The 14,118-nt window shown below is 42.7% G+C and overlaps 1 protein-coding gene across 1 annotated transcript in view; it reads right to left on the bottom strand.

The window, feature by feature from the left end:
• The window catches only part of dnah5l (dynein, axonemal, heavy chain 5 like), a gene marked incomplete at both ends in the record, with an annotated part of 53,202 nt that overhangs the window by 30,671 nt on the left and 8,413 nt on the right, over positions 1-14,118 (bottom strand). Inside the window, 26 exons of the mRNA XM_084144193.1 lie at positions 33-161; positions 1,297-1,563; positions 1,700-1,853; positions 2,333-2,532; positions 2,619-2,747; positions 2,841-2,952; positions 3,072-3,234; positions 3,398-3,534; positions 3,620-3,738; positions 4,749-5,153; positions 5,241-5,321; positions 5,542-5,745; positions 6,135-6,227; positions 6,477-6,646; positions 6,857-6,980; positions 7,148-7,235; positions 7,605-7,812; positions 8,088-8,239; positions 8,462-8,601; positions 8,966-9,121; positions 9,442-9,531; positions 10,289-10,462; positions 10,588-10,683; positions 11,366-11,567; positions 11,745-11,864; positions 13,814-13,995. Of these exons, the coding sequence (XP_084000319.1) occupies positions 33-161; positions 1,297-1,563; positions 1,700-1,853; positions 2,333-2,532; positions 2,619-2,747; positions 2,841-2,952; positions 3,072-3,234; positions 3,398-3,534; positions 3,620-3,738; positions 4,749-5,153; positions 5,241-5,321; positions 5,542-5,745; positions 6,135-6,227; positions 6,477-6,646; positions 6,857-6,980; positions 7,148-7,235; positions 7,605-7,812; positions 8,088-8,239; positions 8,462-8,601; positions 8,966-9,121; positions 9,442-9,531; positions 10,289-10,462; positions 10,588-10,683; positions 11,366-11,567; positions 11,745-11,864; positions 13,814-13,995 (4,095 nt within the window). The remainder of the gene's footprint in view (positions 1-32; positions 162-1,296; positions 1,564-1,699; positions 1,854-2,332; positions 2,533-2,618; positions 2,748-2,840; positions 2,953-3,071; positions 3,235-3,397; positions 3,535-3,619; positions 3,739-4,748; positions 5,154-5,240; positions 5,322-5,541; positions 5,746-6,134; positions 6,228-6,476; positions 6,647-6,856; positions 6,981-7,147; positions 7,236-7,604; positions 7,813-8,087; positions 8,240-8,461; positions 8,602-8,965; positions 9,122-9,441; positions 9,532-10,288; positions 10,463-10,587; positions 10,684-11,365; positions 11,568-11,744; positions 11,865-13,813; positions 13,996-14,118) is intronic.

Raw genomic sequence — 14,118 nt, 5'->3', positions numbered from 1 at the left:
ACTCAGCAGTGTGTACAGTAGGTTAAGTGTACCTGAGCCAAAACAGGTTCGGATAAATCTACTGTCTCTCCCTCCTGGGACTGGAAGCTTAGGATCTGGTCATAGTTCTTCTCATGGAAAACCACACAGTTCACATTGTCGAAAAGACTCAGCAGATGAGCCTGTACCCAAAGGAGAAGACAAGATACCATGTTACAGAGGTATCATTTGTGATAACGACAAATTATAGAACTTCACATTTCATTGAGTTTGATTGCAGTCAAAAAGACATCATGCAGAATGCACAGTTACACATTGAGACAATAGTTAAAACACCAAGCAATTAATACATATACACCACATGGCCAAAAGTATGTGGACACACCTTCAAATTAGTGGATTCGGCTATTTCAGCTACACCCGTTGCTGACAGTTGTATAAAATCGAGCACACAACCATACAATCTCCATAGACAAACATTGGCAGAAGAATGGCCTGTACTGAAGAGCTCAGTGACGTTCACACACGCGCAATGCCAAGCGTTGGCTGGAGTAGTGTAAAGCTCGCCGCCATTGGACTCTGGAGCAGTGGAAACGCGTTCTTTGGAGTGATGAATCACGGTTCACCATCTGGCAGTCTGACGGCCGAATCTGGGTTTGGCAGATGCCAGGAGAACGCTACCTGCCCCAATGCATAGTGCCAACTTTAAAGTGTGTTGGAGGAGGAATAATGGTCTGGGGCTGTTTTTCATGGTTCGGGCTAGGTCCCTTAGTTCCAGTGAAGGGAAATCGTAATGCTACAGCATACAATTACATTCTAGACGATTCTGTGCTTCCAACTTAGTGGCAACAGTTTGGGGAAGGCCCTTTCCTGTTTCAGCATGACAATGCACAGAGTGAGGTCCATACAGAATTTTTTTTTGGGAGATCGGTGTGGAAAAACTTGACTTGCCAGCACAGAGCCCTGACCTCAACCCCATCGAACACCATTGGGACGAATTGGAACGCCGACTGCGAGCCAGACCTAATCGCCCAACATTAGTGCCCGACCTCACTAATGCTATTGTGGCTGGATGGAAGCAAGTCCCCACAGCAATGTTCCATCATCTAGTGGAAAGCCTTCCCAGAAGAGTGGAGGCTGTTACATCAGCAAAGGGGGGACCAAGTCCATATTAATGCCCATGATTTTGGAATGAGATGTTCAACAAGCAGAGGTCCACATACTTTTGGCATGGTAGTGCATCTATGGTAACTATGGCCATACCAGACATGGAGAAACAGTAGAAAAAAATATGTTGCCCTAACATCAGTCCAGTACCTGTATGGTGTGGGAGTCCGAGGCCTGTCCCAGGACCTCCAGTAGAGCAGGGTCGGAGACAAAGAAGAACCGAGGGAACACCAGCCTCTTCTTCTCCAGGTAGCCGCTCAGAGACTTCTGACACACCTCCAGCTGCTCCAGAAGATGGGGCAACAGCTGGCTGAGGGTCTCGTCCCCCACACAGCACTGCACCACACCTGTCACCTCGTGGGCACGCTGCATGATCTTCTGCCAGGACTTGTCGATGTTCTGGAACCTCTTGGCTTCCTATATGGGACAAATTTAGTGGCCATATACTTACTTGAGTAGCCTGGAATCCACACTAAATTGAAATTGAATCCACATTCAAGTTAAACAATAGTGAATCAACAGGTAAACAGAGCATGGTTCAGTTTGGTCAAACCTGAGGCAGCTGCTTAGCGATATCCCCTCCGACAAATACGGCCTCCAGGTAGATCCACAGATTCTGAACCGTCAGCCATTTCTCTATGACCTCAGTGGTATTAGACAGCTTCAGCACCCACTGCTGGATGGAAGGCTTGAATGGGGCATTATACCTGGGAAAGTAGATTGATAATAATAATGTGGGTGCTTATATTTGTCCTATTCCACACATGTACAGTGTGTATTAATACATGTGTGAATTGGAAATGTGTTTTTTTGCATATCCCACTCTCCCTGAGACACCCTTGGAGAGTGGGGGCATGGCCAGGGTCTGCCATTATCAACGGCGACCTTGGAGCAATTAGGGTTAAATGCCTTGCTCAAGGGCACAGACAGATTTTTCACCTTGTCAGGTCAGGGATTCGAAATAGCGACCTTTCGGTTTCTGGCCCAATTCTCAAACCGCTACGCTACCTACCACTCTACAGCTAGGCTACCTGCCACCATCGACAACTATCGACAACTATCTGTATGGTCATCTAGAAGAGAACGTTGAATTTAATGCTGAATTAATGCCTAATTACTACTATTGTGGTACCTTGGTTTGAAACCCAGTCGATCAAATCAGACATGAGGATGTGGTGGTACCTACCGGTTGCCCATGAGTGAGGCCAGCACCATAAGACTGTCCTCCATGAGGGCCACCTTCTCTGCAGTGTCAGTACCCTTCAGTAGCAGTTCCCCCCGGTTCCTGAAGGGGGCAAAGGTGAGCGTGTGGCTGCTCCACTCGGCCACCACGTCTTTCAGTTTGGCCTCAATGTCCCTCTCCTTCACGGCGCTGATGCACACATCCTGTCCAGATAAATACAGCACGCCTAATTCTATTTTAAAAGTATATTGTTTGCCCATTTTGGTGAGGTGATTTGGTGACATGGTACCTCAACATCCTCTTTGTATTTGAGCAGTGGTGCCTCCATGATGTTTCTGAGGGCAAAGCTCTCCGACTCCACCTCAAAGATGTGACCTGTGAGGTCACTGAGGCGGCTCCAATGCCTGGACATCATCGCCTGAAAGGGAGAGGGGAGAAAAGGGACAAGCGTCAGGAAAAACAATATGCAAATGGTGAGTTTTAGATGATCAAATGAAAGGTAATGTTTCACCTTGTTAGCCATCATGTAAAGTAGGGGGCACGTCTCGTTGAAGTCATCGATCGTCTTCTTCAGGTCACTAAAGGCTTGCCACTCCTTCAGCGCCTTGGGAAGTTTCCGGATTCTTATGGAAAGTAGAAAAATAGATTAGTCAGCAACTAAATTTAAACTGTTATCTATCGTTTAAATTATTTGCCAATACAGCATATTGACATATGTATATCACAGTCCATGGGATTCTACCTGTTCTGGAAATCCTGCAGTTCATTGTTGATCTTGTCTACGTTTAGGTCAGCCCATTGGATATCGTAGTAACCAGTGACGCTTTCAGTGACAGAGTTGTAGAGAGTGTAAAGTTTCAACAAAAGACCCAGCTCTCTTTTAATTCTCTGAAGATCCGGATATTCTGTTAATGACAGATATTAGCCATATTAGCCTAATCCTGAATTCCAATTATTCTCAATGACAAATCTCCATTGAAAGTGTTTTTAAGTCTAAGGATATGTATGTATAATATGGGTCCAGGAAACAGTGTATTTCAATGTGGATATGAACGTGAGAATAGTCACCGTTAACTGAGAGGCCGAATAGCTCCTCCCCTCCAGAGTAGGTAACATATTTTCTCCACAGCTCATTGAACTGGGCCTGGAAGCTCTGCAGTCTGTCGCTGGCTTCATCTGGAGTCAACCCCTCAACTCCAGGGCCACTTGATGAACATAAAGCATATGGATTATAGGAATCTATCAACTATTGACCAAAATGTCTGAATGGAAAAGATAACTGTATTCTACCTTTTGTCATAATCTGAGTAGTAGGTGTGGACAGAGTTCTGGAAGGTCTCCACCCTTGACAGTAGGTCTGCCTTCATGGCAGGTTGAATCTTCACCAGGGTAGTTTGGGTTTCCATCACCTTTTGATGGACATTGTTTTGGTTTCAGATACTGAGCACAGCTCAAACAGAGATGGAAGAGGAAGCGAGACATCTAAATCGCTCCTTTTTTTCTGGTTCATATACAGTTAATGAACTAAGCAGACCAGACCAAGCTGCTAATGCATTGGTGCCTATAGGAGAGCTACCCCTTAAAGGTCCAATGCAGCCATTTTTATCTCAATATCAAATAATTTCTGGGTAACAATTAAATACCTTACTGTGATTGTTTTCAATTAAAATTGTCAAAAAGAAACAAAAATAACTTCTTAGCAAAGAGACATTTCTCAAGCAAGAATTTTGCTAGGACTGCCTGGGAGTGGTCTGAGTGGGGAGGGGGAAACTGAAAACTAGCTGTTATTGGCAGAGAGGTTTGGAACTCTTTCTTTTTAGTCTAACTAATTTACTGCCTGGTGATGTCACCAGGCAGGCCAAAACTCCATCCCACCAAAAGAGGCTGAAATTTCAGGCGGTCTTTTCAAACACCTCTTACACTAAAAGCGCATTATCATAATTTTCACAATTTCACAGTATTATTTCAACCTCATGGTGTGGAAATATATATAAAACACAGGAAAATCATGTTTTTGAATGCACTGGGCCTTTAAGCAGACCAGAACTGTGACATTTTTTTAAAATGGTAAAAGGCCTTCATTTATCCACCATCTTTGGCTCACACTTGAGAGAGAGCAGGAAGTGATGTTCATCACATACTCAGTGGTTTGCTGCCCTCTACTGCCACATGTACAGAATACATGTCTTGGTTGGTTGCAACAACTACTACAGTCGATGTATGTGAGTCTTAAACTTTATCATATTCCTGAGACATTTTCTTATATTTTGCCTCAGTAGGTTACAAGATGATTGACCACCCATGCAGAGCATCAGAAACCACACTACACACAGGACAAGTAAATCTAGGAACAATATATTGTCAGGCGAGAAAATGTAATGTGAAATACAGTTTATGACAGGTTTAATTTTCCACCCACCAGTGCATTGAGGTTACTCCAGGCGTACGTCAGCCCGTCCACCTTCTCTGCGTTCCCGTCACTGAAGATCAACTCGTGGCGGTTGAGTAGGGCAAACGACTCCTCCACGGGGCCGATGGTGGCATCTATCCGGATCTCTGCCTCTCTGACCTCTCGGAGAGAGGCCATGGCTCCCCTAACGTCCTCCAGGTCTTCGATAGGCCTCTGGAGCCTCTTGGTCAGGCCGTCCACAAAGGAGTAGATGTCGGCCATGTCGGCTGAGGCCTGGCTGTTCAGCGCAGCTCCGAAGGCCCGTTTCCAGGCACGGCACTCCTGGGTCAGGGAGAGCTTGAGGTGGTCTGTGTGGAACAGGACTGAACCCACAGTGCAGGATGCTGGCAAGTCTTCAATCTGAGCTTCCAGTTTCTGCAGAGGTAAGCAAGTAACACATCAAACAGATCAAATCTAATGACAACCATCCAATATGTAAAACAATGAGTGAATGTCACTAACAGAGTAGGAGGAAATCTGAGTGCTGAACGCTGGGAGGGATGGACTGGTCTCCAGGAAGGTTTTCACTTCCTCCTCTGGGTCCTGGGGAGAACAATACGAGTCATGTTATATCGATCCGGACGGTCAAATCATATCAAATCATTGTATACAGTACATCAATTCATCCACATTGTCTCTCTCTCTCTTTCACTCTTGGCTTCGTACATCCTGGATCTGGTAGAACTTGAATACTAATGGATCATTCAAAGATGATGGCACCAGCATTCTCTCATGTATCGCTAACATTTCCAGCCCAGCAGACCTGATTCCACAGGGTGGAGAAGTGATGGAACTCCTGCAGCACGTCCCCGGCCTCGGTCCTGAGGGAGGACACGATGGAACCCAGCTGGATGACGGCCTTGGTGACGTCCTTGTGCTCGGCCAGCTGCCGGTCCAGGGGCTTGAGAACCAGCTGCTTGGTCAGGGGGCCGTCGTCCCCAGCGTCCCTCACTGCAGCCTGCTCTGCCTGGGGAGTGACACAGGGAAAGACCCCAATTTGGATCACTACTTACATTCAATTTTTGAACAATATTTAAGGTAGGAATAATTATAAGAAAAAAATATGATAGTAATACCATTCAGGAATCTTTTGTTTATTTATTTTATTTATTTATTTCACCTTTATTTAACCAGATAAGTCAATTGAGAACCAATTCTCATTTACAATAATGACCTGGCCAACAGTGAACAGGACAACACACTAAAAATAAATAAAACACACTATACGGAGGAAAGGTACAAATTCATCAAATATACAACAATAAGAAATATTCACAGTGGGTTAGAGCAGAAAAGTCCAAGGCAACACAGCAGACGTAATAATCAGCAGGTACATTGACCAGATAGCAAGCATACCTGAAGCTGCTTGTGATGTAGATGGGAAAATGTCCATAGTGGGATGTCTGTAGCCATTGACAGCACAATGCTCACAACTTTGTTGACAGTATTCTGTGAGACAGCAAGGGAGAAAGACAGAGGAAAATGCCACCATGCAATGTGATTTATCAGTGGAAAAGAATTGAATATTGAATAGATAGAAATAAACACACTAATGTGTATATTCATAACATAAAATAGACAATGAAAAGAACCCTGCTCCCTGACTTAAACTAGGACATTATATATATATATCATCTTTCCTATCCAATTTACCAACAAACTTTGATTTTGGAGTGAACTATTTCTTTGAAGGAGTACCTGGATGTCCTCCAGACTAGGCTTGAGGACGATGTTGGGAATGGCCAGCTGAATAGAGGCCTTGAAGAGAGGAACCTGGACCTGTGGTCGACTCAGGTACGAGGACGACTGGTACTTGGAACTCGCCACATGAAGCCTTCGCCTCAGAGAATCAAGGGATGACCTTGTAGCTATGAAAGTGTAAATGATTATAGGAAAACATACGTCAGTTTAGGGCGGTTTTGATACTCAGTCATAAAACTACTAACTATTATTGCCAATGTGTATTGTTTTCATTAAATTGTTGCGTTTGAATTAATGTCTTGGTTTGATTGATTAAAACGAAGTTGATCCTAACCCCAATGACCTAACATAGGTCAAAGGTCAATCAGAAATCTCACCTTTGACCAGGGCCTCTGTGTTCCTCTGGCACAGCTGAGCCATCAGGTTGTAAAAGCAACAGGCTAGACACGACTGGCAACGTGTCTTCTGTTTAGCATCCGGGTGTAGACACTGGAGAGACCCCTGGATTGGGGCGTTACACAAAGGCTCTATCATTGTTGACAGGTGTAGTTGTGCGTTTATTGCTAATGTAACAGAGGTGGTTTCTTGAACCACACTTGTGTGAAAAGTAACTTTGTCCCGAGACCTGAAAACTTGCACTGCTCCCCGAGTCAGTCATACTAACCCACCTCTAGGTTGACTGTTTCTGCTGGCGTCATCCTCTTTTTCAGTTCCTCAATCATCTCGTGCATAGACATTTCCACTTGCTTACTTTGGCTGCAGTGAAATCAAGATAAACAGTGAAACTGAGCAAACCTTTCAAACAAAGCGTTCCAGTTTTAGCTTTTTCAAAATAGCTTTTAAACATTTGACATTTTAGTCATTTAGCAGCCGCTCTTATCCAGAGCGACTTACAGTTAGTATGAAGTAAATATGAAGTACACATGGACAGCACACTAAAGAAGAATGGTACGCAATCAATGTTATACAATTTTTTAAACATTACATAACAGATTTCACAACACACTAAGTGTTGCAAGTCCATATCAAGCCATGTAATGACACTAAGATTTCACATATTGGAGGAACCTAACATAGGCGTATTTGACCTTTCTGTATGATTTGTAGAGCTCAGTCAGCACTTACATGCTCAGTGCCTGCCCAGCAGACTTCACAGTGTCCTCAGCTTGGCTCTGAAAGTTTTGGGATGAAACAGGCATATCCTCGGGCAGCACCAGCAGGGCAGTGGACGACATGGCCTGTAGGACCCTCTCGATGCGACACTCCAGTGTATCCATGGCAACCTTTGCAACTTGCTCCACTTCTTGCAGTACTCCATATACATTCTCTATGACTACAAGAAAAGGACAGTCTGTTTGGTTAAGTCTATGAATATTACTGAATGAACACAATCACTGATTCAATGCTTTCAATCCAGCCCTGCAGTAACACACCTGATTCAGATATTTAACCCAATCATAATCCTCATTATGGGTTATGATTAGCTGAATCAGGTGTATTACTTCAGGGTTGGAACCAAAGCCTGCACATATACTGTACAACCGTCCCCAGGACTGGAATAGGAGAACCCCATCCAATTTCACCAGAAAACTAGAGTGTTTCTCTCACATCTGTTGGTGTTGAGTGATGTCCAGGAGAGAGTGGTGAGCCCTTGGGAGAGCGAGCTCTCCACGCGGCTGATGAAGGGCTGCATCAGGGGGAGGAGAAGGGGAGGAATCCTGGATAAGACTGCTTCAAAGTCCTGCAGCATTTCCTGTAGCCTGGGACAAAGGGAGTTCACTCTTAAAACATCCTCTATGATACCAAGGACATTTTTGCCTCAACTGTTGTAGAAAATAGACATGTATCGTACATTACACCCATAGTCAACACCTGGTCACCAAACCTGGTCCTGGGGAGCTACAGCGTGTTCTGGTTTAGTTCAACACTTGATTATTAACACTTGATTACTGAAACACTTGATTCAATCAATAATATATCACCTGTTTTGATGGGCCTTCAGCTCGACTTCTTTGGCACACATATTCAGGATCACCGTTGGGACGGCGATGCCAAGCTTATGCATGCACTTAGCCTCATGCAGCACCTCCAGGACCAAGGGGTCAAGGTTAACATATATCTCCTGGGCAGGGAAGAATCACAATATTGAAGGGTGAGTTAACAGAGAGAAATCGAAAGGTAGCCTAGCGGTTAAGAGTGTTGGGCCAGTAACGGAAAGGTTGCGGGTTCGATTCCACAAGCCAACTAGGTGAAAAATCTGTCGATGTGCCCTTGAGCAAGGCACTTAACAGTAATTGCTCCTGTAAGTCACTCAGGATAAGAGCATCTGCTAAATGACAAAATTTGCACAACACACGCATATATAATGTAGCATTTATGAAAAAATTACGCAAGGTGTTGCTTAGTTCTATAGCTGTGGCCTCTAAGTAAAAGGCAATTTCCTGAATATAATGTCAACATTAGTGGCACTTTGGAATGGGCAGAACCTTTGTTTCTGGGTCTCTGACGAGCAGCGATGCGTTCAAGCCGTGACGGCCCATCTCCACGGCTTGGCTCCAGCCTCTGTGGTACAGGAGCTCGTACTCAAGGAGAACGGCAGCCATCTTGTTATAGCTTCTGATCACCTTCCTCATCTCAGGGGTCTGACAGACAAACAGAAAAGCATGAGTTTCTGTACCAATATCTACACTAGCATACTACTCAGAATGAAGCAATGTATTGGGCATTCTAAATATAATGATAGTATTTTTTGGGGACCATACAAATTAGGTACTGTAGATGTCACATTTCATTGATGTCACATTACATTTCATTTCCTTTGATTTGTTTCCCACACAAAAGTATGAATTCAGAAGACAGAAAGTTGTAAAATTGTCAACCCAAAGAATCACATTTACCTAATTTAGGGTTACAAATTAAACAAAACAATTGAGGAAATGTTATTGAAATTGGAAAACACTACCTGTAGAATGTCCATTTTGTTTTTCAGGACAGACATAGGTAACTCAATCTTTCGGAATAGTTGCCGCGACCACATAATCTTCCCTGCAACCTGCCAGAGAGAGAAGCATTTTAAAACCTATGAAGACCAAAAAGACCCTTGACATTCTGTATAATAATATAATAATATGCCATTTAGCAGACGCTTTAATCCAAAGCGATTTACAGTCATGTGCGCATACATTTTTACGTATGGGTGGTCCCGGGGATCGAACCCACTACCCTGGCGTTACAAGCGCCATGCTCTACCAATTGAGCTACAGAGGACCACGTATGTGCTGTGTTCTTCACACTGTATTTGTTTGTATGACTTAAATGTCTGAAAAGAGATAAATGCATTAGATCAGGGCTCTCCAACCCTGTTCCTGGAGAGCTACCCTCCTGTAGGTTTTCACTCCAACCCCGGTTGTATCTAACCGGATTCATCTCATTAACCAGCTAATTATTAGAATCAGATGTGCTAGATTAGGGATGGAGTGAAAACCTACAGGACTGTAGCTCTCCAGGAACAGGGTGGAGAGCCCTGCATTACATCCTCTTTCATACACGCTTTGACATTTACACCACTGTCACCACACATCAAATTTAACTGAGGAAGTGCTGCATAGCTCTATGGGCAGCCAGCAAATGTGTGAAATGTATTTTGCAGTAACCACAGAGGCCTGAGTACAGTATACTATAAGCAAAACAGTGAATATGTCAATTGTAGATTGGAAGAAAAAAACATAATTCATCATGCTTTCATCATGAAATACTACCAATTTGCTCTGTGCAGCACATTTAAGAAAAGTTGGACTACATGGACTCACAGGAGGCATGTTTCGAGGAATGGGAGGGTTGTCCTTCTGCTTTTGATAGAGCTTCCTGACAAGCTCCAGGTCTCGGCTATAGCGCTGCAGTACTGCCATGTATTTGTCTGTGAGGTCCAGCTGCTTACCGACGCCATTCTCAAACTTAGAGAGGAGGTCAAGCATTCGCTCAGTCTAATGGTAGAGAAAGAATTCAGTGAAGTGAAAGGCGATGAATCATCATAGAAACATGCTGTACATTTTGAGATGAGTTGGTACCCTTAGATGTCAGAGAGACTTTTATATCAGTGAGAACTCACAGTTAGTGACTGCTCAAACCAGGTCACTAGCAATGACTGGAGAGACTGGAAGAGGCCTTGGATCTGGAACTTGAACTCTGTGTAGTCACCATCAAACTGAGCAAAGAGGAGGATCAGTAGCATTCAAACAATTCAGAGACAAACTCAATACAACGTTTTTGATCAACTTAAAACCCTCATAGAAACCATTATATTACCATTTCATGGAGTTAAGGCAGTTGTACGACAGATTGATCAATTAGCATTATAGTCTGTTTTACAACCACCACTTCATCATACATTTGATATTAAGGACTCAATCATGGACATTCTCACTAACAACTGTAGCTGTTATGGGATACAATAACTTAGGTGGCTAATTGTGGTGTGTGTTTTCTGACTGCCTGCTTGCGCTGCTATTGTTTGTTGCCTCTATCTGTCCGTTTGTCTATTCAGTAGTGCTATGCTGCTTGAATTGTGGTCTGACACTTTGTCGTTTTCCCTCGTGCTGTTGTCTGCCCTTAACATTGTTTGTGCCATGGTGTTTTTTGTTGCCATAGGACTCTCTTCATGTAGTGCGGCGATGTCTCTTGTCGTGATGTGCTATGCTTCCACTCTCTGTCTGGTGATGTATCTGTACTGTTGCCATCTGTCTTCCGTCTGTGTTTTATTTTTTATCCCCGCCCCCTACCCCACAGGAGGCTTTATGCCTCTTGCCAGGCCATCATTGTAAATACGATTTTTTTCTTAATTGACCTGCCTGGTAAAATATAGGTAAAATAAATTAATAGAATAGTACCTCTAACTTGCGGTGGTCAAGCACATTGTAGGTCTTGGACTTGGTGGTGGTCACAATGGTCTGATAGCGAACAAAGATCTTCTCGATCCCCTCCACTTTCATGTGCTGCAGAGATGCGAGGTCCTCCAAAATGGAGGCCATGTCTGCAATCTTCTCCAGTCGCTTGCAGAATGTGTCGAATTTGCCGAAAATGTAATTCTCACTGCAGTGACACCGATTAAGTGTTTATTTGAGGTGCGCTCAATTTTTTTTTGAACTTTCTGAACTATTTCATTGGTAAAAATATGTTTTACATGTAATTGAGAATAGGAAAAGATAAGCATATGTAATTGACCCGGGTCTAATTTATCCAGCTAGCCTAGTTTTTAGTTTTGTTTACCTGAACTCAAACTGCTTGTCATTGGGGTTGTCCCGAAGCTTCTCCCGTACCCTCTGGAAGCACAGCTGATACTCCTGGTTGAGCTGTGTGCATTCTCTGATCCTCCTCAACATCTCGTTTCTGAGAGGAGACATGCCATAGACTTCCTTCAATAACACTGTTTCATATGCTAACAAATAAAGCATAGAAATCCATCCGAAGTGTGAATAATATAATTATATTTATTTCGCAATAGTTGCTTGGCACAGTTGTAGGTTTACTTTAGCATCATTTTAGAAAAAACATAACCTCACAATCATCACCATAATTGTTGATTAGTTGGAAGCAAAAATGTAAAATTAACTGCTTTCATTTGAATGTCCTCCAGAATAGACAAATGTACTTATGAATGAAGCAACATCTTTCAGAGTAGAGTTGTCCTGAAATATGTGCATAGTACTGCAGTTTACAGAGTCTTTGAGTTGGAAAGCAGGGCCACTTTCAGCAAGAAGTTATTGGGTGACTTATAATATTGCTTGCATACCATGACTGTGCAGAAAGATTGCCTACATCCCTACTTCGATCTCAGAGGCTTACTTACTTTACGGAAATAGGTTGAAACGGTTTTATAGCTGCAGTTTGTTATTTTGCTAAATAAATCAATATTTTCCATTCAGAGTTTCATTTGTCACACATGGTGATCGATTAATATGGGGTAAATGTATGTGTATAATGTGGAATAATTATGGCATACAGTATATATATATATATATACTGTATGTCATATATATACTGTATGCCATATATATATATATACATATATATATATATATATATATATATATATATATACACACACACACACACACACTACCGTTCAAAAGTCTGGGGTCACTTAGAAATTTCCTTGTTTTCGAAAGAAAAGCAATTTTTTTGTCCATTAAAATAACATCAAATTGATCAGAAATACAGTGAAAACATTGTTAATGTTGTAAATGGCTATTGTAGCTGGAAACGGCTGATTTTTAATGGAATATCTACAAAGGCGTACAGAGGCCCATTATCAGCAACCATCAGTCCTGTGTTCCAATGGCACGTTGTGTTTGCTAATCCAAGTTTATCATTTTAAAAGGCTCATTGATCATTAGAAACCCCTTTTGCAATTATGTTAGCACAGCTGAAAACTGTTGTGCTGATTAAAGAAGCAATAAAACTGGCCTTCTTGAGACTAGTTGAGTATCTGGAGCATCAGCAATTGTGGGTTCGATTCCAGGCTCAAAATGTCCAGAAACAAAGAACTTTCTTCTGAAACTCGTCAGTCTATTCTTGTTGTGAGAAATTAAGGCTCTTCCATGCGAGAAATTGCCAAGAAACTGAAGATCTCATACAACGCTGTGTACTAATCTCTTCACAGAACAGTGCAAACTGGCTCTAACCAGAATAGAAAGAGGAGTGGGAGGCCCCGGTGCACAACTGAGCAAGAGGACTGTCTAGTTTGAGAAACAGACGCCTCACAGGTCCTCAACTGGCAACTTCATTAAATAGTACCCGCAAAACACCAGTCTCAACGTCAACAGTGAAGAGGCGACTCCGGGATGCTGACCTTCTAGGCAGAGTTGCAAAGAAAAAGCCATATCTCAGACTGGCCAATAAAAAGAAAAGATTAAGATGGGCAGTCTGAGATATGGCTTTTTCTTTGCAGCTTATTTACATAATACTTATGTAAATAAGGTATTTCTGTTTTTTATTTTTAATAAATTTGCAAACAATTCAAAAATCTGTTCTCAGTTTGTCATTATGGGGTATTGTGTGTAGATTGATGAGGGAAACATTTTAATTTAATCCATTTTAGAATAAGGCTGTAACGTAACAAAATGTGCAAAAAGTCAAGGAGTCTGAATAGTTTCCGAATGCACTGTAAAAGTTTACTTCAGCAGTCCAGAACAACTGCAGAGCATCATTGATTTTGGACCATGGAGGATGAAAGCCAGCTGTGTGGCTCATATGGTAAGAGTGTGCTGCTAGCAATGCCTAGGTTGTGGGTTAAATTCCTGCAGTGATCACATATATTATTATTTCTGGATAAATACCTGTTGTGATCCCAGACCTTGGCCACGTCCTGGCATAGGTAGGCCTTGCAGGTTGTAATCATCTGGTTGGTGACCTTGACAAAGAGAGAGGTCATTCTCTCTGAGGTGTTGTAGTACTGGGAGATGCTGTGGATCATACGGATGCTGTTCATCAGGCTGGGGATGTGTTCCAACATGCTCGTCTAGAAGAGGTAATACACAGTGACTTGTCTTGTCTAATTGGTCGTACACATCGTACATATACAGGTGCAGTGTTTTAACATTGTCGTCTTATATCTTATGTCAGTTTGTGGCATGGACAGTTT

Source organism: Coregonus lavaretus, assembly GCF_964263955.1.
Source record: "Coregonus lavaretus genome assembly, chromosome: 2".
Classification (NCBI taxonomy): domain Eukaryota; kingdom Metazoa; phylum Chordata; class Actinopteri; order Salmoniformes; family Salmonidae; genus Coregonus; species Coregonus lavaretus.
The sequence above is the reverse complement of the archived record's forward strand: the minus strand, read 5'-3'. Positions and strand labels throughout refer to the sequence as shown.